The sequence below is a fragment of the Centropristis striata genome, chromosome 5 (genome assembly GCF_030273125.1).
Source record: "Centropristis striata isolate RG_2023a ecotype Rhode Island chromosome 5, C.striata_1.0, whole genome shotgun sequence".
Taxonomy (NCBI): domain Eukaryota; kingdom Metazoa; phylum Chordata; class Actinopteri; order Perciformes; family Serranidae; genus Centropristis; species Centropristis striata.
In genome coordinates, this window is record NC_081521.1 from 682,830 (window position 1) to 710,717 (window position 27,888).

The 27,888-nt window shown below is 39.1% G+C and overlaps 1 protein-coding gene across 1 annotated transcript in view; it reads right to left on the minus strand.

Annotated features, from left to right (window-relative positions):
* Nucleotides 1–4,629: 4,629 nt before the first annotated feature.
* The window catches only part of hck (HCK proto-oncogene, Src family tyrosine kinase), a 32,432-nt gene continuing 9,173 nt past the window's right edge, over nt 4,630–27,888 (minus strand). The window contains exons 2-13 of the mRNA XM_059333695.1: nt 20,914–21,052; nt 18,412–18,445; nt 15,700–15,793; nt 15,359–15,454; nt 14,454–14,557; nt 10,500–10,649; nt 9,326–9,478; nt 8,689–8,871; nt 7,599–7,675; nt 6,503–6,656; nt 5,697–5,828; nt 4,630–4,832 (exon numbers count right to left, since the gene is read on the minus strand). Of these exons, the coding sequence (XP_059189678.1) occupies nt 4,630–4,832; nt 5,697–5,828; nt 6,503–6,656; nt 7,599–7,675; nt 8,689–8,871; nt 9,326–9,478; nt 10,500–10,649; nt 14,454–14,557; nt 15,359–15,454; nt 15,700–15,793; nt 18,412–18,445; nt 20,914–21,045 (1,512 nt within the window). The 5' untranslated portion in view covers nt 21,046–21,052. The remainder of the gene's footprint in view (nt 4,833–5,696; nt 5,829–6,502; nt 6,657–7,598; nt 7,676–8,688; nt 8,872–9,325; nt 9,479–10,499; nt 10,650–14,453; nt 14,558–15,358; nt 15,455–15,699; nt 15,794–18,411; nt 18,446–20,913; nt 21,053–27,888) is intronic.

Below are 27,888 nucleotides of genomic sequence, written 5' to 3' on the forward strand. Positions count from 1 at the left end.
AAAAGAACAATAATTGTAGATTTTTAAACGTCTACTTCTCCGGCATAATTTCACCTAGAGACTCCATTTAAACTTTAAACAGTAGACACAAGTCTTGTGTATCGGTGTATTAATCCACGTTTCGATAGGTCATATAGTTTTTTATCAATCCCTGTTCAATGACCATGATCATTTTTGGAGAAATTCTGAGATTATAATGGGTGTGTATTGCACGGAATGTTCGTGTCACAGTGTGTGACATCATCGCCAGAGTGTAGAGGGAGAGAAAAAACTGTCAAAAAATAAATTTGAAAACTGCGCTCCAGGCCGCAAATTCCACTCTACAGAAATAATTTATACATAGAAACGTAGGAAAATTAGTCTTCGCCCTCACAATCCTCTGGTAAAGCTGTCAGAGTTATAGTTTGGGCGTAGGACGCACAGATGATCCACCAACACCACCAACAGCCTCATTGGCCCCCATATTAAAAACGCAGGAAGATTTCTGAAAAAAGGAAGATGTAACAGTTTTTTTAGATCGCTCTAACAAAGCTATTTTTTCATTTTTCTTAAAAAAATCATATGTAGACGTTCAGGAAGAACTCAGGACGCTCAAAGTGAAGTCGGATCAATGATAGGTATTATGGTTTTGCCAAAAATGCTTTCTGTTCAAGGCCAGAAATTCCAGTCTGTCCACCTCTGGCTGCTGTCACTGTTCAGGGACATTCTACAGCTGCAGTTAATTCTGTTGATTGCTTTGATCTGATTGGTCGACCCCAAAGCCTTTGATCCTTTCATCCATCTCTCACAGAAAGAGAGAACCACACACACACACTTTGAGGTTAAAGGTCATAGGTTGCTGTATAAATAAATAGTTGAAACAGTTGAGGAGGTGTGAGGATCCTCTGGGAGATGTCTGATGTCCTCACTCCACTTTTTCTCTTCCTTCTTTGAAGCGCTTGTATGATTTTAAATAATCAAATAACAAAACAATAACATGTCCAATGACAGATAACTAACAGTAATAAATACAAATGTCCAAACATAAATGTTTCCAACTCAGTTTATTTAATATTTTCATCACAGTTGCATTGAAACAAAGACCGAACAAAAAGTGTAAAAAAGAGTTTAATATTGATAGAAAAGACAAAGCGACTCGTACGTCTAGATAAACACACAGAGCAGATAGATAAATATACTTTATTTATCCCAAGCTGAGCATTGATTCAGTATCATCGGTTCTCCTCGGCAACAACAGAACCGTTCTATGGTTCTCTACATGGATACCACATCATCACATGACAAACCTTCAAGAAAATAAAAATATTCCCTTTCAAACTTTTTAAGGATTGTGGTCAACAGAAAACATTCAACTTCCAGCAAAACAGGATTCACATTATTATTATTATTATTATTATTATCCATCAGAGTAGAAAAATATCACTGAGAATGTTAGAGAAAAGGCTTTTACTTTGGAAATATCATCGCATACAAGACACTCATTATCATTTTCACAAATAAATTATTTTTCACACGGGAAGAAAGAAGGCCAAAACAACAACAATAACAACAACAACAACAACAGATCAGTTTGGACTGTTTTCCATTCAAATAAAGAGCAACAATGTAATCGGCCAAAAGGATCAAAAGCATCAACAGTTAATATGATCCACGTTCCTCAATATCTTTATATTTACACTGCAGAGAGATTTATTTATTTATTTATCTATTCATGTCTGGAAGAAAAGAAACAAAGAGCTGGAAAAGGCACAATGAAGCTTCATAATGCATCATGGAGTTTATAATGGAGTTTATAATGGAATATAAATAGGATATAAATGGGAGATTTAAGGATTCAACAGCCAGTTTATGTTTTCTTTATAAAGTCCACAGTGTGAAACATTTAACAGAAGGGGGACTGGACCAGGACTGGACCAGGACTGGACCAGAACTGGACCAGGATTGGACCAGGACTGGACCAGGACTGGACCAGGACTGGACCAGATCTGGACCAGAACTGGACCAGGATTGGACCAGAACTGGACCAGATCTGGACCAGAACTGGACCAGGATTGGACCAGAACTGGACCAGAACTGGACCAGGACTGGACCCTGCAGACAGTAAATGTGAGTAGGGGCGTGTCCAAACGTTGTCAGGAGTCTCGCGGCTTTCAGTCGGCTGGATATTTCTCTTTTATTTGTTTTATTTGCTTGTTTTTAGTCTTCGTCTGTTATATTTGATGTCATTTCATAACGTCTCTTTTAAAAGCGTTTCCTGTTCTGTGTAATGTTGAAGGTGTTCCACTAATAAATAATAAATCTGCCTCGTCTTCACCTCTGAACTTTCTGGTAAAAACACTTTGAAAGTGTAATTTAATAATTGATCCTCTAACATCTATTGACGCTGCAGCGCTGATGATGCTGCTGTTCAACACATTCTATTTGTTGTCAGCAAAACGGAAGTTTGGTCAGCTGGCCACCAGGGGTCACCCTAGTCAACATAGACAGTGCTCAGGGATGCTTTGTTCTTCTTCTATTTAAGGGAATATGTCACTTCCTGTACATGAAATGTTACCTGGCGATGTATGCCTGCTCTTATGTGTGTGAGATAAAGTCACGTTGGATCGGTGAAGCTGCGTGGAAGTTACTACACTATTATATTTATTTTTATTACGTTGTTATAAAATGTATGTAAATAATGAGCTAATATTTTAAATGTTGCAGATATAGCTAACACACATATCTATAATGAATGTCCAGTGATTTATTCTAGATGATTTATGGTCAGATGAATATCATACGAGCCAATAATCAGGCTGCAGGAGTCTGAGGTAGGATTGTGTTTACATTATATCTTAATAATCATTATTATTTAAACTTTGATTGCATTCTTAATCTGTGGTTATATAACTTTAAAATGATTGAATTCAAAAGGAGGAGCGGCCAATTAAAACACTAAAACACCAGGATATTATTAATTATTAATGCCTGTAGCTCTGTAAAAAATAACAAACACCCCCAATCATTTTTATACAGTCCCTTGATAACAAAAAAAACCTTATACACTGTAAAAAAGGTGTTTATAAAAACCAGATAAAAGTGTTCAACATGCTTATTTCTAGATTTAATAATCTTAATTTAATAAATCTTGTCAAGGTAAATGATCTGTCCATGCAGAAGATCATTTCATCGGATTTACTGTTTATCTGGTTTTTAAACACCATTTACAGTGTTTTCACTGTGTGTTAACTATAAAGACAGATAGAGAAAGATTGATAAAGAGAGGCTGTGTGTGTGTGTGTGAATTGCACTGCTGCTGTATAAGTGGACCTGCTGTATGAATGGACCAGGACTCTAAGGGGGCGTGGTCTATGGGGGTCTCAGGGCTGCTGCTGTATGAATGGACCAGGACTCTAAGGGGGCGTGGTCTATGGGGGTCTCAGGGCTGCTGCTGTATGAATGGACCAGGACTCTAAGGGGGCGTGGTCTATGGGGGTCTCAGGGCTGCTGCTGGTACCTATGAATGGACCAGGACTCTAAGGGGGCGTGGTCTATGGGGGTCTCAGGGCTGCTGCTGTATGAATGGACCAGGACTCTAAGGGGGCGTGGTCTATGGGGGTCTCAGGGCTGCTGCTGTATGAATGGACCAGGACTCTAAGGGGGCGTGGTCTATGGTGGTCTAGGGCTGCTGCTGGTAACTATGAATGGACCAGGACTCTAAGGGGGCGTGGTCTATGGTGGTCTAGGGCTGCTGCTGGTAACTATGAATGGACCAGGACTCTAAGGGGGCGTGGTCTATGGGGGTCTCAGGGCTGCTGCTGGTAACTATGAATGGACCAGGACTCTAAGGGGGCGTGGTCTATGGGGGTCTATGGTGGTCTCAGGGCTGCTGCTGGTAACTATGAATGGACCAGGACTCTAAGGGGGCGTGGTCTATGGGGGTCTCAGGGCTGCTGCTGGTAACTATTAATGGACCAGGACTCTAAGGGGGCGTGGTCTATGGGGGTCTAGGGCTGCTGCTGGTAACTATGAATGGACCAGGACTCTAAGGGGGCGTGGTCTATGATGGTCTAGGGCTGCTGCTGGTAACTATGAATGGATCAGGACTCTAAGGGGGCGTGGTCTATGGGGGTCTCAGGGCTGCTGCTGGTAACTATGAATGGACCAGGACTCTAAGGGGGCGTGGTCTATGGGGGTCTAGGGCTGCTGCTGGTACCTATGAATGGACCAGGACTCTAAGGGGGCGTGGTCTATGGTGGTCTAGGGCTGCTGCTGGTAACTATGAATGGATCAGGACTCTAAGGGGGCGTGGTCTCTGGTGGTCTAGGGCTGCTGCTGGTAACTATGAATGGACCAGGACTCTAAGGGGGCGTGGTCTATGGTGGTCTAGGGCTGCTGCTGGTACCTATGAATGGACCAGGACTCTAAGGGGGCGTGGTCTATGGGGGTCTCAGGGCTGCTGCTGGTAACTATGAATGGACCAGGACTCTAAGGGGGCGTGGTCTATGGTGGTCTAGGGCTGCTGCTGGTAACTATGAATGGACCAGGACTCTAAGGGGGCGTGGTCTATGGGGGTCTATGGGGGTCTCAGGGCTGCTGCTGGTAACTATGAATGGACCAGGACTCTAAGGGGGCGTGGTCTCTGGTGGTCTAGGGCTGCTGCTGGTACTGGCTCTCTGTGGCGGTGTAGAAGTCCTCCAGGACGCTCTGCAGGTAGTCGAAGGTGGGGCGCTCCTCAGGCTTGTTCTTCCAGCACTCCAGCATGATCTCATAGAGTTCGGTGGGGCAGCTCTCCAGACGCTGCATCCTGTACCCTTTCTCCAGAGACCGGATCACCTCGGGGTTGGTCATCCCTGGAGACAACAAGACAACAAGACAACAACAACAACAACGCTTAGATAAACATCAGACAGAGCTACAACAGCAACCAGACATCCAGCCAGCTCAGCTGCTGCTCAGCTGACTCAACATCTAACAGCTGAGGAGGGGCTGCCATGGAAACTCCTGCAGGAGAACCTACTGGTGCTACTGGTGCTACTGGTGCTACTGGTCCTACTGGTGCTACTGGTGCTACTGGTCCCCAGTAGGGGGTCACAGCACCAGGACGTTAGCGTAGCTGTGTCCCAGATCAGACAGCGTTCAGATGAGATTCTATCAACATTTCACATTAACCACTAATATAAATCATCATGTTGTGCTGCCAGTTCATTAAATGATGAAACTAAAGTCTCACTTCTGATCTCTTCAACCGTTTATAGTTTTAACCGTGTACGTTAGCGCTAGCGGCTAAAGGACGCTAACGCTGTGGATTAGCCGTGAGCTAACTGGATAAAACATCAGACACTTAATCTCCTCGCTGTAAAACTATAAAACAATTAAACAATAAAAGTTTTTCGGGGTAAATTGGATGTTTGTGGGTAAGCCAAATAAATATCATCGTTATCAAAACACTACTGTCCTTCACAATAAAATACACAACAGTAAATATAAAGACTGTAACTGTGAGTGTAACTATAATACAGTTCTATGAGAATAATAGAATGCATTAATATGTTTATGATGCATTATAGACACACGGATCAATGACAGCGTTACACACAGAACCTTGATGTACTAACTGAAGAACCCTTGTTCTCCAGAGGTAAATACTCCCTCATAGTTATATAATAATACTACTAATAATAGTGATAATAACACTAATACTAGTAGAGTGTGACCTGGGTATGGCGTGCGTCCGTAGCTGATGATCTCCGTCAGCAGGATGCCGAAGGACCAGACGTCAGATTTGATGGTGAAGGATCCGTAGTTGATGGCCTCCGGAGCCGTCCACTTGATGGGGAACTTGGCTCCTAGTTAGAGGGAAACATTAAAAACAGTTAGAAGTTAAAATAATGTTGACATGGTGGATAGTTTCATGAAGATTCTGAGATTGATCAATGTTTTCTGATTAGTTCTGAGGTGAGAACAGAATCTACGGACACCAGAGAGACAAAGAGAACACTGGAGCACTTTAAAGAGTGATTTATATAAATAGATTTAATATAAATATATATGTATATCTATATATGTATGTATGTATATATTATTATCTGACTCCTAATGACACTGAGTGGTTTTAGTCTCACGTCCTCTCTAACATTGTTAGAACTGCTGGTTCAGTTCAGAGAATCCTTCTTGTGTTACTTTTTGTTCCTATTTCTGTCGTGTTGTAATCCGACATCTCGCTGACACAAGATAATTTCCTCTGAGCTGATGAAACTGTGACTTCTCCTGTTTCACTGGTTTCACTGGTTCAGTTCTCCAGTTTCTTAAAACATCATATCTCTGGTTTAAATGACCGAGGAATGTCAAACAAAAGCTGGGAGAAAGCTTCAGGTGTGAACTTTGGAGTGAAGCTGATAGCAGCGCTCCATGTGACCTGGTTTAGTTGTTAAAGGTCACATGATCTGATCTGACCACCATGATAGACCCCGAGGGTGGAGCAGATCTGCTGACGGAGCAGAACATGTGGCTGCAGCTCTACCTTCTCTGGCCGTGTACTCGTTGTCTTCGATGATGCGAGCGAGGCCAAAGTCAGCGATCTTGCAGACTAAAGCTTTGTTGACCAGGATGTTGGCAGCTCTCAGGTCTCTGTGGATGTAGTTCCTCTGCTCGATGTAGGCCATGCCCTCCGCCGTCTACAGACACAGAGACACAGTCAGAATAAAGATCCACCACCAGCTGTCTGGCAAAGAAGCTGCCGGAAACAGCCTGAAACACAACATCTTAGTGGCTGTTCTTATAGTACGGTGCAAATATGGTTTAACCCTAAAAAATATTCTACCAAAAAAATTCTCAGTCGTTTAGAGTAGTATCAGATGGACTTAAAAACATACTAAACGTTTACCAATTTTTGACCAACCATTCAACCAACCAACCAACCAACCGACCAACCATCCAACCAACCATCCATCCATCCATCCATCCATCCAACCTACCAACCAACCAACCAACCATTCAACCAACCAACCAACCAACCAACCAACCAACCAACCATTCAACCATCCAACCAACCAACCAACCATCCAACCATTCAACCATCCAACCAACCAACCAACCAACCATTCAACCAACCAACCAACCAACCAACCAACCAACCAACCATCCATCCATCCATCCATCCAACCAACCAACCAACCAACCAACCGACCATTCAACCATCCAACCATCCAACCATTCAACCATCCAACCATCCAACCGTCCATCCAACCAACCAACCAACCAACCAACCAACCAACCAACCAACCAACCAACCAACCAACCAACCAACCAACCAACCATTCAACCATCCATCCAACCAACCATTCAACCAACCAACCAACCATCCAACCAACCAACCATTCATCCATCCATCCATCCAACCATCCAACCAATTCCATTTCATCAGGATCCCTGATCAGAAAACTACTGAACTCCAGAAATAATATTGTCTTTATAGTCTGTACGTACAGCTACCGTACCACGTACTGCAACCAAACAAAGGATTCCTTCATATCAGACAGAAACAAGCAGCCAACCAGCAGCTGTGTTCTGGTCATGTGACTGACTTGTGTGTGTTCTGGTCATGTGACTGATCTCACCTGAGCAGAGAAGTCGATGAGCTTTGGTAGCTGAACACGGTTTCCTTCATCACTCTTTAAGAAGTCTAATAAAGAACCTGGAGGAAACACACACACACATTAGAAACACACATTAGAAACACACACCAATGTAACGCACACTGTGACACACATTCTACAGCAGGAAACACCAGACATGTGACCTGAGACAGATAGATAGTAGTTTGGCTTTACACTCCTTCATCACCATCAAAAAGGATGTTTTAGCCTTGCTGAGAAACAGGATTTAACCTACCAACTAGCCCCGTTAGCAGCTAAGCTAACGGGGTTTAGCCAGACCCCGGTCTGTGGTCGTCTCGCCATTGATCGCCTTGATGGAGGACCAGATATAATAATAAATATCTGTCTGGAGAGTGTTCACATGTGGAGCATCCTTCTTCCTTCATATATATTTTGCACAAACGGCCATAATCATCTGGCGCCATCGTGTAAACATCAGTCGTCTTCTGTCTCTACATACGTCATCTGGTATAACTGATCTGATTGGCTAAGAGCTACCTACAGACGCTATGATAGACATTCGTAGCGCCCAATAAACGCTCTGGAGGATCATAAACCACGCCTCCTCTACGGAGAGATGAACAGCTGGTCTCCAGACTAGATCTCTATATATATATATGATGGAAAACCTTTTCCCATCTGGCAACAAACTCCATCTCTATAAAACGTTTAAAAGACGTCTAAAAGCTCATTTAACTGCTGTTTCAACGTTCTAATTCACACACAAACACACTTTTATATCATGTTCATAGTTTTGTTTTATATTGTTATTTCTGTTATTGTCATTATAACTTGTTGTTGATGTTATACATGTGTTTTTTTTCTATTTTCAGTTTGTTATTACTTTATTATAACAAATTTATAACTATGAAATTATGAAATTTTAGGTGGAGGCTTTATAAAATCAGCCCATCTGAGTTTTCTGCCTCTCCTGCACTTTAAACTATTAGTTATCTTTGTCATTTTATGTTACTATAACTGTGAGAATAAAGAATAATAATGCTGATATGGTGATGTTTAGTGTTTGGTGGTATTTGTGAAGAGAATGAACCTTTCTCCATGAACTCTGTGATGATGTAGATGGGCTCCTCGATGGTGACCACGGCGTTGAGGCGCACCAGTTTGTCGTGCTGGAGGCTCTTCATCAGGTTGGCTTCGCCCATGAAGGCCTCCACCGACATGCTGCCAGGCTTCATGGTCTTCACCGCCACCTTGGTGTGTTTATTGTACGTCGCTGGAAGGAAAACAATATCATAAGAATCAGAAAACCACCAGAGGATCAGTGGATTTGTATTTTATCTATGTACTTGCTGACTTTTATATTTGTGCTTTTTAAAAAAAATTTTTGGGACTACAGATGCAAACTAGCAGCTTTGCTATAATCCGGAATATTTACAAAGATGTTTTTCAACCTTCATTAATCTGCACTGTCCCTATCCAAAAATAAAGTATTAAAGTAAGAAAGCAAATAAAGTATTAAAGTAAATAAAGTACTAAAGTAAAACAGTAAATAAAGTATTAAAGTAAGAAAGTAAATAAAGTATTAAAGTAAATAAAGCACTAAAGTAAAACAGTAAATAAAGTATTAAAGTAAGAAAGTAAATAAAGTATTAAAGTAAATAAAGTACCAAAGTAAAACAGTAAATAAAGTATGAAGGTAAAGAGAGTGGGATGGTAGGTCCTCTCACCCATCCAGACTTCTCCGAACTGGCCGGCTCCCAGCTTCTTCTCCAGTTTGAGGGAGGACCTGGGGATCTCCCAGGCGTCTTTCTCCCAGGGCTTCTCTGGTTTGGGGCTGAGGCAGGGGTGGGTCAGGGTCTGGCAGAGGCCGTCTCCCTGCTCTGGAGGAGGACACACAGCAAGAATGATTTTAATACTGCAAAAACCAACTGACAAAAAGTAAGAACGAGTCGAAGCGGCACAGTCCTCCTGCAGCAGTCTCTCCCAGCTGTGGAGCCGGAGGGGATGTTAACCCCTTAGCGTCCAGTCTGCTAATTGCTAACAGGCTAACAGTTAGCTCTGTAGCAGTACAGTGTGTATGTGCTAACAGGCTAACAGTTAGCTCTGTAGCAGTACAGTGTGTATGTGCTAACAGGCTAACAGTTAGCTCTGTAGCAGTACAGTGTGTATGTGCTAACAGGCTAACAGTTAGCTCTGTAGCAGTACAGTGTGTATGTGCTAACAGGCTAACAGTTAGCTCTGTAGCAGTACAGTGTGTATGTGCTAACAGGCTAACAGTTAGCTCTGTAGCAGTACAGTTGTATGTGCTAACAGGCTAACAGTTAGCTCTGTAGCAGTACAGTGTGTTCACTTAGCGATCTCTGTTTGTTTACAACAAGCACCAGACACTCTGTGCACAGTTAGTGATGCTGGTTAATTCACCATCATGATGATTATGTGCATAATTAGCCATGCTGGTTTGTTTATGATCAGCTGCTTACTTTGTGCACAGTTAGCAACTAAAACAAACTGTACTTTGGTGAGCTGAGGTTGATTTTAAATGTGCTTAATGAATAAAGTTTGACTGAAACCAGGAGGTGTGAGGAGGTGTGAGGAGCTGTGAGGAGCTTTGAGGAGCTGTGAGGAGCTGTGAGGAGGTGTGAGGAGGTGTGAGGAGGTGTGAGGAGCTGTGAGGAGGTGTGAGGAGGTGTGAGGAGGTGTGAGGAGCTGTGAGGAGCTGTGAGGAGGTGTGAGGAGCTTTGAGGAGCTGTGAGGAGCTGTGAGGAGGTGTGAGGAGGTGTGAGGAGGTGTGAGGAGCTGTGAGGAGCTGTGAGGAGCTGTGAGAAGGCGTGAGGAGGTGTGAGGAGCTGTGAGGAGGTGTGAGGAGGTGTGAGGAGGTGAAGCCTGACGGAGGTAACTCACTCTTGTAATGTGCCACCAGCTCCTGCAGGTTGATGAAGGTGTTCCTGGGAGAGATGTAGAATCCTCCGTTGTCCAACATCCGGATCTTATAATGTTTCACCGTGTCACTGGAGTGGGCGTCGCCGTCCCTCACAGACAGAGAGTAGCTGCCTGGAGTCAACCAGAGGAAACACTAGTTAGTAGAGGTTATTATAGTAAACTAACTGAAACACTAGTTAGTAGAGGTTATTATAGTAAACTAGCTGAAACACTAGTTAGTAGAGGTTATTATAGTAAACTAGCTGAAACACTAGTTAGTATAGGTTATTATAGTAAACTAGCTGAAACACTAGTTAGTAGAGGTTATTATAGTAAACTAGCTGAAACACTAGTTAGTAGAGGTTATTATAGTAAACTAGCTGAAACACTAGTTAGTAGAGGTTATTATAGTAAACTAGCTGAAACACTAGTTAGTAGAGGTTATTATAGTAAACTAGCTGAAACACTAGTTAGTATAGGTTATTATAGTAAACTAGCTGAAACACTAGTTAGTAGAGGTTATTATAGTAAACTAGCTGAAACACTAGTTAGTATAGGTTATTATAGTAAACTAGCTGAAACACTAGTTAGTAGAGGTTATTATAGTAAACTAGCTGAAACACTAGTTAGTAGAGGTTATTATAGTAAACTAGCTGAAACACTAGTTAGTAGAGGTTATTATAGTAAACTAGCTGAAACACCAGTTAGTAGAGGTTATTATAGTAAACTAGCTGAAACACTAGTTAGTAGAGGTTATTATAGTAAACTAGCTGAAACACTAGTTAGTAGAGGTTATTATAGTAAACTAGCTGAAACACTAGTTAGTAGAGGTTATTATAGTAAACTAGCTGAAACACTAGTTAGTATAGGTTATTATAGTAAACTAGCTGAAACACTAGTTAGTAGAGGTTATTATAGTAAACTAGCTGAAACACTAGTTAGTATAGGTTATTATAGTAAACTAGCTGAAACACTAGTTAGTAGAGGTTATTATAGTAAACTAGCTGAAACACTAGTTAGTAGAGGTTATTATAGTAAACTAGCTGAAACACTAGTTAGTAGAGGTTATTATAGTAAACTAGCTGAAACACTAGTTAGTATAGGTTATTATAGTAAACTAGCTGAAACACTAGTTAGTATAGGTTATTATAGTAAACTAGCTGAAACACTAGTTAGTAGAGGTTATTATAGTAAACTAGCTGAAACAGACAGAGAGTAGCTGCCTGGAGTCCACCACAGGAAACACTAGTTAGTATGGCACTCAGAAACAAGCTTATTATAGAAAACTAACTAAAATTATAGTAAAATGTCCTTCGTTTTCGTCTTTCTCAACTTTTTTCCTCCGTAAACCTTTTTGGTTGATATGAAATCTATTTCATCTATCTGGTTTTATGACTTAATAAACTTATTGGGGCTGAGATGGATCAGACAAAGGAAATAAAGGAAACATTTATTGTGACCTTATTGAATCTGGACCCAACAAATACCCCATTACAAAACAACTACAACTAATAAAAACTACACTAAAACTAATAAAAACTAAACTACAACTAATAAAAACTAAACTACAACTAATAAAAACTAAACTACAACTAATAAAAACTAAACTACAACTAATGAAAACTAAACTACAACTAATAAAAACTAAACTACAACTAATAAAAACTAAACTAAAACTAATAAAAACTAAACTAAAACTAATAAAAACTAAACTAAAACTAATGAAAACTAAACTACAACTAATAAAAACTAAACTTTAAAAAAAAAAACTTTTTTACTCTTTTCTTTTTTACTTCTTCTGTCTCATATCCAGCATCTAGAGTTCATTATTACAGAAATAATAAAACATAATTTTGTCCACTTGGGGGCAGCAGAGTCAAAGTGTGAGTCAGCATCAGTCTGAGGAACATTAAACATGAAACACTGGAGCCTGCTGGGTAATTACTGTGTGACCAGTTTAATAAGGTGCTTTATTAATTTAAGACTTTATGAATGAAGAGAAGCAGTGGATGAAAACTGTATAATCAGCCTGTTAATAATAATAATAATAATACATATATACTTGTTGAACTAGTGAGTGATAAAGTGGTGAGTGTGTCTGGTTCAGCAGCTGTTAATAATAATAATAATAATAATAATAATAATAATAATAATAATAATACAGTTGTTGAACTAGTGAGTGATAAAGTGGTGAGTGTGTCTGGTTCAGCAGCTGTTAATAATAATAATAATAATAATAATAATAATAATAATAATAATAATACAGTTGTTGAACTAGTGAGTGATAAAGTGGTGAGTGTGTCTGTTCCAGCAGCTGTTAATAATAATAATAATAATAATAATAATAATAATAATAATAATAATACATATATACCTGTTGAACTAGTGAGTGATAAAGTGGTGAGTGTGTCTGGTTCAGGCAGCTGTTTCTATAAATATAATGTAATATTATACTATTATCTGAAAAATATGATAAGATAAGTCATCAGAATCAAGAAAAAGTCACTAGTTATCAGTCAGAATACACTAATTCTAAGGTATTTGTGGCTTCATTACATTAGATATTTTTACTGGTTTTGGAAAGTCTTGACAAGACACATTTTATTGTTCCGTTGGCAGATAATTTAGATATTTTTAAGCAAAATACATCTCATTTTTTGTACTTTTTTCCCTTGTTTTTGAGAGGTGACTTTTTGCAGTGTAGGATGAGCTACTGTAGTGTTTTCTACACTTTATGCATTTATAATGTCTTAAATGTTGCAGCGACAGGAAACAAAGTTTATTTCTGCCTCTCAGATAAAAACACCTGCAGTCAGACCTCATTATGACGTTCCACTACAACTACAGTCACAAACCATGTCTGTTTTTAATCTTGTGAATAGAAATTATACGTTTATTTGAAAGTAAGATGTGATTATATTAGGATGACAATATAACATTACTTTATAATGTTAAGTCTAAAATACACAAATCTTTAATAGAGTTGTTAAACACTTTTAAAACAACATTATAGTTCCTGCTCTCTGTTGATCACCACTATTAGAACCTTTTACAGCAAAACCAGAGACAGGAACTATGATTTAGAGCTTATCAATGACATCATCACTACATGTAGAAATAAGAGATCACCCACCTACCTAGAACACATTTATCTGACAGTTAAAACCTTTTAAACCAGTTTAACCCTGTTAGTGAGTGTATTGAGTCTGTAGGCCAGTAGAGCAGCAGTAGAGTCTCTCTGGGGGTCTACTCACCCTGGGTGGTCTCACTGTCCCAGTTTAACCCTGTTAGTGAGTGTATTGAGTCTGTAGGACAGTAGAGCAGCAGTAGAGTCTCTCTGGGGGTCTACTCACCCTGGGTGGTCTCACTGTCCCAGTTTAACCCTGTTAGTGAGTGTATGTAGTCTGTAGACCAGTAGAGCAGCAGTAGAGTCTCTGGGGGTCTACTCACCCTGGGTGGTCTCACTGTCCCAGTTTAACCCTGTTAGTGAGTGTATGTAGTCTGTAGGCCAGTAGAGCAGCAGTAGAGTCTCTGGGGGTCTACTCACCCTGGGTGGTCTCACTGTCCCAGTTTTAACCCTGTTAGTGAGTGTATTGAGTCTGTAGACCAGTAGAGCAGCAGTAGAGTCTCTGGGGGTCTACTCACCCTGGGTGGTCTCACTGTCCCAGTTTAACCCTGTTAGTGAGTGTATGTAGTCTGTAGGCCAGTAGAGCAGCAGTAGAGTCTCTGGGGGTCTACTCACCCTGGGTGGTCTCACTGTCCCAGTTTAACCCTGTTAGTGAGTGTATGTAGTCTGTAGGCCAGTAGAGCAGCAGTAGAGTCTCTGGGGGTCTACTCACCCTGGGTGGTCTCACTGTCCCAGTTTAACCCTGTTAGTGAGTGTATTGAGTCTGTAGGACAGTAGAGCAGCAGTAGAGTCTCTGGGGGTCTACTCACCCTGGGTGGTCTCACTGTCCCGGATCATGAAGGAGCCCACCTTGTTCCCAGGAGCCAGCAGCTGTCTCTCAGCATCTTTCCTGCTGACGCCTTTAAAGAACCACCTGGACAACAAACAGGGAACACATCAGAGACACAGGAACCTGCTGATGGAACCTGATGGAACCTGATGGAACCTGGTGGAACCTGATGGAACCTGATGGAACCTGCTGAAGGGTCCTCACACTGAACATCTGCTTCATCACTCACCTGAACACCTAATGTACATACATATATATGTGTATATATGTATATATGCATACATATTTAATCATACATATATATGTATGTGTATATATGCATATATACATATATACACATACATATATATGTGTATGTATATATGCATACATATATACATATATACACATATATTTATGTTTTTGTATATAAATAAATATATGTGTACATAAACATATATTTATGTATGTGTATATATGTGGATATACACATATATACACATATATATTTATGTATATGTATATGCATATGTATGTATATACACATACATATGCATATACATACATATATTTATGTATATGTATATACATGTGTATATATATATTTTTATTTATTATTATTATATATTATATACTACATATTTACTGTACTATTATCATATACTATGTAGTCACTATAACATTATTCCATCATATCATCAGTATAATCACCATCATCTACCAACTGATCTGCTTTTAACTTCTTCAGTGTTCTTGTTCTATTCTGTGTTTTCTTCTATTGTTGTTTTTATTTATTCTACCTCAGTATTTTATTCTATTGTATTTTATTGTACCTAAATATATATCTATGGAACAGGTACATAGTGATATAAAGTATAAAGTGTGTTTCCAGTGTGAGTCTCTTACTCTTCAGCCTCCAGAGTGTCTTTGGCCACATAGTTACTGGGGATGAATCCTTCCTGACCAGAACTGATGAGCATCGCCCTCCACCACTCCCCCGACCTGCACACACACACACACACACACACACACACACACACACACACACACACACACACACACACACACACACACACACACACACACACACACACACACACACACACACACACACACAGAGACACACACACACACACACACACACACACAGACATATTTCTGGTCAACAAAGATACAGGCCTTAAACGTCCAACATTTGTACATATGTGTAACACGTATAATTGTGTGAGGAGGTTTCTGGGTCTTACTCCTCTAGGATTCTGAGTTTGTCTCCCTTCTTGAAGCCGAGGTCTCCGTCGTGGATGGCCTCGTAGTCGTACAGAGCCATGGCGATGCTCTCTCCTGCAGCAGCAACACACAACACACCAGGGTTCAGTTTACACTGAAACCACTACAGGACAACACAGAATGAGGGTCTGACTCCCTGAGACGCCTCTAATCTGAATACGAGCCGTCCTAGAGGACTTTAGTCTGGACTTCTTTAGTCCCTGTAGTAGAGCAGGGTCTGTTTCTCCCCTGTAAACAGCCTGGTTGCTGATTGGATAGAACACTAAGCAGGATGTGACGTAGTACTGGACGCCACAACAACACGCAACATTTGTAAAAGCCGGTGAAGCATTGTTGGCAACTTAGCAACTTTGTTGCTATATTTAGCAACTTTTCAGACCCCCTTAGTGACGATTTTTCAAGAAAGTGACTGGAGACAAATCCAGAGACTTTTTCTGGTGTTATTGGAGACTTTTGGAGACTCGTTCTTACTCTTCTTAACGAGCCGCGGGGGCCGGAGGCTCTTCTTAACGAACCACGGGGGCCGGAGGCTCTTCTTAACGAGCCGCGGGGGCCGGAGGCTCTTCTTAACGAGCCGCGGGGGCCGGAGGCTCTTCTTGACGAGCCGCGGGGGCCGGAGGCTCTTCTTAACGAGCCGCGGGGGCCGGAGGCTCTTCTTAACGAGCCGCGGGGGCTGGAGGCTCTTCTTAACGAGCCGCGGGGGGCCGGAGGCTCTTCTTAATGATATGGAATATGGAATTCTCCTGTTATACAGTATTTATGTTCACTTCAATAAACAGTTTCAATAAAACTACTTGTGACATTTTATATTTGACTTTGACCGAACATTTGCTCTCACTTTGAGATAAAAAATATCAGGATAAATATCATATATTGATATTCAGCCTAAATATATCAGGATATAACTTTTGGTCCGTATCGCCCAGCTCTTTGTACAATGTAGAATAATGTTGAATCTGGTTGAAGAAAGCAGCTTTCTGAGGACATTTAGAGTCTTTTGGGTACAAAATACATTTTCATTCCAGTTAAAAATGTATTTTATCAGCTGCCATATTGGTAATCTGTAAATGTTCCTCTTCTAGAATAGATATCAGACTTTAAAATCCCAAAACCCTTGTTAGTTTTCAGTGACAGAGAACAACACGACACACGGCAGGAACAATAAAAACAACAACAACAACAAGTGATGGATACATGTAAACATGAGCATGGAGCTGAAACCAAGCAGGTGTTCTGGTGTTCTGAAACATTTTGAGGAAGGTTTTTATGAGGTTTCCACCCAACATGACTCTGTACCAGTGGTGGTTCTCCACAGGGGCCTCCAGGGGCCACTGGCCCTGTGTCAAATTAATAATAAAATAATCAATTCATAACGATGAACGACGGAACAATTCTTACCCATTTTTTGTACACAAAAGGAACCCAGAATATGAACATTGGATAATAGTTTAATTGTGCAATAAAAGCTTGTGAATATATAAAAAAGATCATTCTCACTGTACTGCACTTTCAAAATAAAAAAACTAATTGCGCACTAAAATGAGAAATGTCATTGTGGTAGAAAAGTTATTGATACAATGTATTATTTGTATCTTCCAAATAAACTTAAATTATATTTTTAAAAGAGCTAAAATAAAGGGTTTGAATGCTTAAATATCATATTTGCTGTTTTTAATGTGCCCCTCTGATTAACCCATAAGAACCCAGAGCCAGTAATCCTTAAAAAAGAAAATTATGGGGGATATACCACAGACCAAGTGGACCTTATGATATATCTTATTTTTAAATGAACAAACTAGACACCTTTTCTGCTTACAGAAACACAAATTTGCCTTTTTGTTTTCATCTCCACCACATATATCAAAATTGTGACTTTAATAGTGCTGTTAGACAACAAATTCCATTTCAGATTTGCTTTTAAGTAACAAAATAATAATAAATCGAGAATAAATAAATCTAAATAACACTGCCTTATTGGACGGCTTCTCAACAAGCTACTGTAGCTGTAGAACACTAAAAAACACACTTATGTACCTGAGAAAACATACATGAACATTACTAGAACATTTAAAATGTTTGTGACACCGTGTCACCATAGGTTCCTATGGGTTAAACACTGGCCCCTCCTCGGGCCCACAGTAGAACTGGTCTAGAACGCCACTGTTCTGTCCAGAGGACAGCACTGTATTAAGTGTGTGTGTGTGAGTGAACTGTGGGTTCCCCTCACTTTGACTATGTAACTGACTTCCTGGTGGTGTGTATTAATAGCAGCAGCTGACTGGTGAGAGTCGGCCTTCCTCTTCCTCACATGTTGAGACGTTACAGGGTCACAAACTCTCATTACTCATCATCTTTATATTAAAACAACACATCAGGTCACTCATTATTAGCTTCTTACCAAGATAAAACAACTTCAGATTTACAAGTGTTGGATCATTTATCTTGCTTTAAGAGTTCACTTCTCATTTTAAATGTTCAACTTCACACTATAATCTTATTTCTACATTTAACAATCTTAATTCTAGAAATCTTGTCAGTCAAAACCAGGTAAATGTTCTGTCCATGCAGCCAGATCATTTCTCTTGTTTTGAGGAGCTTTTCCCTCAGATTTAGTGTTTTGATCTTGTTTTGAGACAGTTTTTTGCAGCAGAATGTAAATAAAGATGACTCACCGTCTGCATTCTTACCGATGGACGGCATCTTGCTCTGGAGAGAAACACACAGTATATATATATATATAAATATTAGTCATTCTAATCATTTATTGTAGTAAAACACATTAACAGTCTCTGCTAGCTGCTTGTTACTGTGTTTGTCTGTTCTTTGGTAGATTTGAGGATCTGGATTTTTGATCCAAACAGCTGAAAGCTGCTGCTGGAAACAACATGGACGAGAAGCCAAGCATTAAAGATTCACAACTAAAGCTTCAGGATCCTAAAAAGATTTATCACTTTTCTCTTGTTTTATCAAATATATATATATACATATAATGATAACAACAAAAATATCTGATAAGAGTTTAATTTAAGAGCTGACATCTAGACATTTAACATGGTTTTATTGATAATAACCAAAATCATGATCAATAAACCATGTTAAATGTCTAAATTAAAAAAAATAATTACGTCTAAAAATACGTCTCTGTGCTAAAAGTATACATTAAAATAAAAAAAAAACTTGTTTTAAAAGAGACCACGGTTTAGTAAAAAACTCCTGGAGGAACGACTTAAAGAGTTCAGGACATAAAGTCTGATATTAAGTTAAGACGTGTTTTAGACGTGTGTGTGATAACTGGAGGCAGCAGGGTGTTCTGGGTGTGTGTGTGTGTGTGTGTGTGTGTGTGTTCTGGGTGTGTGTGCGTGTGTGTGTGTGTGTGTGTGTGTGTGTGTGTGTGTGTGTGAGCTCTCAGTCTGTTTCTGTCACTTCCTCTTTGTTGACTGAGGCTGAATCAGTCAGCTGACAGGAAGCAGCAGCAGATCAAAGTCTGGCCAGTCAGTATGCAAACCACACACACACACACACACACACACACACACACACACACACACACACACCCAGAACACACATATATATATTAGCATGTCCATGTAACAGAACCAGTTCCAGCAGACTCTCTCATCATAACTCTCACTGCTTCTAACATTCACTTCTTCTGCTTTCACACAGACGAAGGTTTCTGCAGCTGGAGGACCAAAGTTATTATAGTTAACCAGCACCAACCACAACATAACTACACTAGAATAAAAAACATTTCCCCTAACTGAAATAAAAATAAAAACCAGAGTTTAAAAAAAAAACCATAACTAACTGAAACTGTATTTTGTGGTTCCAAAACTAACTACAACTACTAATATTATAGTGAAAATGTTCTTCGTTTTGGTCTTTGTCAACTTTTTTCAGACAAACATTTCTATTAGAAAGAGGATTGTGTTAGTGAAAAGGAACATTTACATTTAAATGTAAAAAAACAACCGTTTAATGTGGTATAATGTTTTAGTGAGCTGCTGCAGACAGATGAGTGACCTCTGACCTCTAGTCACACACCGTCATGTTACTGTATAAAGATGTTTCCACCAGCAGGCAGCTGATTGTTGTATAATAATTAATATAGATTAGAGGCTGCTGGAGGAAGTGGAAGGAATATTTCTGTCACTGATTAACATGAACCACGTCTAACTGAACATCTACTTTAACTACATTTAGCTGCTAGTTCAACACACTTTATGTTTCTAGTGATTCAACTAGTTTAATGACTGATAATCATATAAAAATGTTCTGAGCTTGAAACTATTTCTGCTCTGTTAATCTGACAGATGAACTAGTCTGAATGATATTTCCCAGCAGCTTTAATGGACCTGAGTAGATTCTTCGATGCTTATTAAATATGTGACCTTGTTCAGTTGTTGCCATGTGATAAACATCAACTTCTCTGATTTCATCATCATGTTTAACATCAACATAACTTCTGACTGGTTCCTTCATTGGTCTTAATGGACAAACGGTTCAATAAACTGTTAAACTGTTAAACAGAGATAGTTAAAGATGTTGCAGCCTCTCAACACTAGCTGTGTTTTTATTTCAACAACTTGGTAAAAAAAAAAAATTGACAGTTTTTAATGTATTTGTTAATATAGTTTCTGAAAATATAAAGAGACATTTAACTTGAATTGATTATTGATCCTCAATGAACGAGACTTCTGAAATTAATAACTTGATTATTAATAATGAAGTTGTATTAAAACTAATAAAACTAAACTAATAATAATGAAGTTGTATTAAAACTAATAAAAACTAAACTAATCATAATGAAGTTGTATTAAAACTAATAAAAACTAAACTAATCATAATGAAGTTGTATTTTTAAAGGTGTCTTAAAGTAAAAACTTGAAGTTTAGGACCTTTGTTCTAATGTTGATTGATCTGAAGTTCAGGGATATAGAATATGGCTGAATATTGAATATAAACTGACTTATAACTGATTTTAACCAGATGTTTAGTTGTCTGACCCTGACCAAATGTCCCTGCTGTGGTTCTGGTTCTGGTTCTGGTTCTGGTTCTGTTCTAGCTGTGGTTCTGGTTCTGGTTCTGGTTCTGTTCTAGCTGTGGTTCTGGTTCTGGTTCTGGTTCTGGTTGTGTGTTCCTGCTGTGGTTCTGGTTCTAGCTGAGGTTCTTACAGCTTTGTTCCCGGAGCTCCCTGCTGTGGGGTCTTTGACGTAGTGGGCCGTCTGAGCTCGGTTCTGCTGGTTCTCGCTCCCCGACACCTTGCTGAGAGGCTCCGACTCCTTCTTAGAGCCCACACAGCCCATGGTGCTCCTGCAGGAGGACAGGAGAACACATGAAGGAACACCTCTGGATGGTTACATCTGTTAAAACATCTGTCACCTGATGTCAGGGTGAAAACTGATAAACATGACAGTAAAAGACGTAAAATGATAAATGAGTTCATTCAGTTTCAGTAAAAATGAAACACTGTAAATGTTTATATCAACTTTTTTTTTTGTAAAACACATTACTCCACTGGAATATGTATTTAATGTAATATATATACAAGCATCACTGTCATTTTTGCATTTATGTATTGTAGAAATACTTTTTCTCTCTGTTAAATGTACTAAACACCATATCTCTAACAGAAATATACTGTCATATTTAATGGTAAAATCTTTAATTTATGCAGCATTTACACCTACTCCCCCTAGTCCTCCTAGTCCTAGTCCTCCTAGTCCCCCTAGTCCTCCTAGTCCTAGTCCTCCTAGTCCCAGTCCTCCTACACTAGAGGGACTTGCTGTGTATCTGCATTATTTAGAGACATTTCAGGTGTTTGTGAGATAAACAGCTGTTGTGTTTCTAGGACGAGTCCTCAGGGATAAACAACAACAACAACAACAACACATCTATAATGAGAGCATGAACACGTTTATATATGATAAATTAAAGTATTAAATGAGTTTATGAATGACATAATGAGACACTGTGCTGCTGTGTGGGAATAAAGTCTTCTCTCTATTATTGAGATCATTTATGTTTACAATGATTCATTCTAGTTCAGTTTTCTTTGTTCACAGACATGATTATTATTATTATTATTATTATTATTGTTTAAAACCTGATGAATAGAGACCTGAACAGACTGTGTTGAAATAGTTACAGTGGTGAATATAAATATATCTCCTTTATTGAAGCAGCTAAAAGCTTCATTGGGATTAAAAAAATCTCTTTTCCAGGAGACCTGAACAAGAACAAAGCAGCATAAAGAGACACGTTACAGCATTTAAACACAGTTATCATAAACAATGAATACAGTTAACCCTTTGATGCCCAGCATGCTCTACAGTCACCTCAGAGTTTTTATGTTCTATATCTTTACAATAAATTATTTTCATCATTCAGTATTCCAGGTTTTCCTCAATTAGTTTGTTTTTGATCATCATACATCCTCATTTTATGTTTTCCTTTATTCATTTTTTAGTAAAATCCCTTTTTGTGTCACTACTCTTCTAATGCACAACATGAGTCAAAAATGACCCATATCCATTTTTAGCTAAGTAGCTTGTTAAGCTAACTACTTAGCTAACTTCTTGGCTAAGTAGTTAGCTAAATAGCTTGCTAAGCTAACTACTTAGTTAACTTCTTGGCTAAGTATTTAGCTAAATAGCTTGCTAAGCTAACTACTTAGCTAACTTCTTGGCTAAGTATTTAGCTAAGTAGCTTGCTAAGCTAACTACTTAGCTAACTTCTTGGCTAAGTAGTTAGCTAAATAGCTTGCTAAGCTAACTACTTAGCTAACTTCTTGGCTAAGTAGTTAGCTAAGTAGCTTGCTAAGCTAAATACTTAACTAACTTCTTGGCTAAGTAGTTAGCTACGTAGCTTGCTAAGCTAACTACTTAGCTAACTTCTTGGCTAAGTAGTTAGCTTAGCAAGCTACTTAGCCAAGTAGTTAGCTCTCTAATAATACTAAACCTTGTTTTCTTCATAAAGTATGAGAGGCAAAATGTAAATAATGATCAGTTGTTATCAAAAACAAGATATTTAAAGAATACTTGGAATATTCAATCATAAAATAAGTTGATATCAAAAGATAGAGCACAGAAACACACAGCAGCACTAAATAACAATATTATATTAAATAACACTATTATATTAAATAACATGTGAATGAATGAGGGTGATTTTAGAGCATGTTGTTGTTTACTCTCCTGACGTGAAATGAATCAATAACTGATGTTTCTACAGAACCAAACTAGGCCAGTTAGTTAGCACCAGCATCACTGACCTCCATGTTCTACACAGTAAAAACACCAAAACTCTGTCAAACTGCATCAGAAATAGGGCGTTAAATTAAAAATGTCATATCACAGCAGTAGACGCTAATAATTACGTAAATCAAGAATGTTTTGTGGTTTAAATGTAGAAAACACAGTTTTTTTTCATGCAAAATTAAAGGAGAAATACCAAAATGTCCCAATGAAACAACTAGTGAGCTAAAAATAAAGGGACTCCTCCGTCTAAATGACAGTTTTTGCTGAACATTATATCTGAATATCATTATATCTGAATCGACATTAGAAAACCCACTTACTGTATATTTTAACTTCTCTCAACCACAGCTGGCGGTTTTTACCGTAAATGAAATAGATGTTTTTTTACAGTGTGTCAGTAAAGTGTGACGGAGCCTGTTCTCCTGCGATTAGACATCTAAAGAGGAACAAGGTTTGAATAAAAAAAAAGGAAGCAAATATGTTCACACCACAAATTCTGACCCAAAGAACAGCGTCACTTCCTGAGTCTGAAGCTTCAAACGCAACAGTTTCCATCTCTAACCACTGAACAGCAGCAGGGAAATTCAATTCAATTCAAGTCAGAGAACTTTATTTTCTGTTAGGAACTTCATGCAAATGATTGTTTGATGAATGTTTGAATGTAAATGAGCTGAGACAGTAAATGAGTTCAGAGAACCACCTGCTGCTATAAACGTTCCTGTATCTTTGAACTGTACACTTAGAATGTGTGTTTGTGGTTCCATGGTGACATGTGACCCCACAGACAATCATAGCCGATCTGTTGTCATGGTAACAGAGCTGCTCTCTTTAGGGCTTATCATAAACACGACTTCCTTCACTCCGTGTGTGTGTGTGTGTGTGTGTGTGTGTGTGTGTGTGTGTTCTAACACACTGCCTTTGTTCTGCTCAGGAACAATGTTCCCGATGGCTGCTGCACATTTACATGGAGACACTGAGTCACTGGACACAGTCAGATTCCCTCGATGTCACACGGGATGGTTTTAGATTTATATGTTTTTATCTGTAGTCTTTCTCATTTCTTTGGCTGTTTTTTGTAAAAATGTTGACCAATGTTTAATGTTTTTGGTGTGTTTTTCTGTGTGTTTTTTGTAATTTTGTGTGTGTTTTTATGTGGGTTTTTTTGTGTGTGTTTTTATGTGTTTTTGTGTGTTTATTTGTGTGTGTTTTTGTAAAAATGTTTACCAATTTTTAATTTTTTTGGTGTGTTTTTGTGTGTTTTTTGTAATTTTGTGTGGGTTTTTATGTGGTTTTTTTGTGTGTGTTTTTTGTAATTTTGTGTGTGTTTTTATGTGTTTTTTTTGTGTGTGTTTTTATGTGTTTTGTGTGTTTTTTGTAATTTTGTGTGTGTTTTTGTGTGTTTTTTGTAATTTTGTGTGTGTTTTTGTGGGGTTTTTTGTGCTTTTATGTGTGTTTTTTGTAAAAAATGTTTTAATGTTTTTGGTGTGGTTTTTTTTTGCAATTTTTGTGTGTTTTTATATTTTTGTATGTTTTTTGTAAAAAAAAAAAAAAGTTTAATGTTTTTGTGTGTGTTTTTGTAATTTTGTGTGAAATGTTTTTATTGGCGTGGTAGATTATATGGTTGAGTCTGAGAATATGTTATTAGATAGAGAAGAATTAAACAGAATGCAGATAACTGAGACCAGATAAAGCACATCAACAGTCAGCAGACTGACTGTTGATGTTCTCAGTCTGTCTGTAGATTTTAGGGTGAAAAAAGACGTAAAATGATAAATGAGTTAATTCAGTTTCAGTTACAATGAAACACTGTAAATGTTTATATCAGACAAAACAGTGTTTTTACAGTTTAATTTTTTTATTGCTTTTAATTTTTATTACTCCACTGTAAAATACTCTGGCATGGTGTTTGTAGCAAAAATAAACTGTAATATATAAACAAGCATCAGAGTAATTCTTGCTCTGAAAGTTGTTTTCCTGCCTTTAACCGCCTGTTTTAAACTCTTTTCCAGCAGCATCTCTGCACAAACAGAACAAAGCTATTCTAGCATGTTTGTGCTTAGATTTTTCTTTTTCATATATGAATAAAATATTAGTATTAGTAAAAAAGCATTTTCCGTTCCACCATGGAAACTACAAGTTGTGTAGCACAGGTTGTGTAGAGTTTCAACCCCAAAACAACTAAGAGGAAGCTGATTGTGTCCATGTTGTTCTTTATAACTGGTCAATATAACGTCAATATAAAGGAGAGAGTGCTGATGGCAGCAGCAGTGTCAAATCAGAAATAAATGACCAAACCAGGCATGACTGGAGCCTTCAGCCTCATTCTGTCTCTGTAAGCTCATCACGAGTCAGGAAACACCAGAGGGAATCATGTGTGAAATACATTAAAATGCTGCTGCCTCTAAACAAAATGCCTTTGTTCTCTTTGTTCTCTGGTCCGAACGGATCTTCATGTGATATGAACTCACACTATAGAGCAGTAACAGTTATTAGATGTGGGAATAATTGTAATATATGAACAGAAACTGTGTTAGTAACTTCTGACATTACTTTACTGTAACGTGTTCCTAGTGCCTAGTTCCTAGGTCTAATGGAGACCCCCAGACGTTCTGCTGTTGGGTTACAGGTCTAATGGAGACCCCCAGACGTTCTGCTGTTGGGTTACAGGTCTAATGGAGACCCCCAGACGTTCTGCTGTTGGGTTACAGGTCTAATGGAGACCCCCAGACGTTCTGCTGTTGGGTTACAGGTCTAATGGAGACCCCCAGACGTTCTGCTGTTGGGTTACAGGTCTAATGGAGACCCCCAGACGTTCTGCTGGTGGGTTAAAGGTCTAATGGAGACCCCCAGACGTTCTGCTGTTGGGTTACAGGTCTAATGGAGACCCCCAGACGTTCTGCTGTTGGGTTACAGGTCTAATGGAGACCCCCAGACGTTCTGCTGTTGGGTTACAGGTCTAATGGAGACCCCCAGATGTTCTGCTGTTGGGTTACAGGTCTAATGGAGACCCCCAGACGTTCTGCTGTTGGGTTACAGGTCTAATGGAGACCCCCAGACGTTCTGCTGTTGGGTTACAGGTCTAATGGAGACCCCCAGACGTTCTGCTGTTGGGTTACAGGTCTAATGGAGACCCCCAGACGTTCTGCTGGTGGGTTAAAGGTCTAATGGAGACCCCCAGACGTTCTGCTGTTGGGTTACAGGTCTAATGGAGACCCCCAGACGTTCTGCTGTTGGGTTACAGGTCTAATGGAGACCCCCAGACGTTCTGCTGTTGGGTTACAGGTCTAATGGAGACCCCCAGATGTTCTGCTGTTGGGTTACAGGTCTAATGGAGACCCCCAGACGTTCTGCTGTTGGGTTACAGGTCTAATGGAGACCCCCAGACGTTCTGCTGTTGGGTTACAGGTCTAATGGAGACCCCCAGACGTTCTGCTGGTGGGTTACAGGTCTAATGGAGACCCCCAGACGTTCTGCTGTTGGGTTACAGGTCTAATGGAGACCCCCAGACGTTCTGCTGTTGGGTTACAGGTCTAATGGAGACCCCCAGACGTTCTGCTGTTGGGTTACAGGTCTAATGGAGACCCCCAGACGTTCTGCTGTTGGGTTACAGGTCTAATGGAGACCCCCAGACGTTCTGCTGTACTGTGGGTAGATCTGAGCCGGCTGTTGGCCTCACATTTAGAAGTGTTAGATCTTTTTTTATCTGGTTTTAAGAGTTCATTTCTTTTTTTAAGTGTTCAACATGCTTATTTCTAGATTTAATAATCTTAATTTAATAAATCTTGTCAAGAATATATAGAATGTATCATTTAGACCCATGTTGTCCATTAGCAGGGGGTAAAAGGGTTAATGACCTGGTCATGTTTATGTGTCACATGAAAGTTAGAGAACAGGAACAAGAAGAGAAAGAGTCATAAAGCAAACAGTTAGTGGGGTCAGTGTGCTAGTGTTAACCACTGAAAGCCCATTTTTCATGTAAAAGAACGTGTAATTTCATCAGCAGATGTATAATAAGAGCTGGACGATTGAAGAACCTGTGGTTCTAAAACAGGAGTGAGTCAGTCACCACAGGCCAGAACATTACAGAACATTACAGCACATTTAGAGCAGATTAACCACCATGACGCAGCCTCCGTCTCTATTTATGGTCAAAGGAACAGAAGTAACTTTTATTATAGAACATTTGAGAAGCTATAAATGGAGGAAGGGTTTTCTGTCCTGTAGTATAAAGTAGGGTTGTCAAAAGTATCGACACTAAAACATTGTATCCGGATATGATACTCATTTATAAAGTATTGATGCAGAGAAAAGCCGACTCTACCAACAATAAAACATGATGCCGAGTCCCCAGAAGCTGTGAAAATAAACAGAGCTGTGGCAGAGGACATGTTATTTTCACTTCCTCAGACCTGAAGCTTGTTATCAGAGCTGCAGTTTGTTTTTGCGCAACCGTTTTTATTATAAATATTTAACCTGTGGTTCTGTTCATTTTTACATGTTGCATGTTGCAAATATTTCTGTTAAATTCTGGGGTCTTTGTTTTTATCCTGGTGGTGAATATTTTCATCGGTATGGAGTTGAACATCTTAGTATGATGACGACCTTAGTATAAAGAACCAACATTAACTGACTGATCAGATCAAATACAACCAACAAACCTGATAATAACCTTTCCCTTCTGTCTCACTGAGACTCTACTGTCAAACATTCACTGTTGTTTTATGGTAAAACCAGCTGCTGGTTGCCAGAACTTTACCCTAAGAAATATGGTAAAACTTTTTTAAATATTACGGTAAAATGATATTAGCACTGTTGTTGAATTCACGTTCAAGATTGACATTTTATTCCATATTTTACCGTAAAAAATAAAACGTTTTTATATCAAAACAA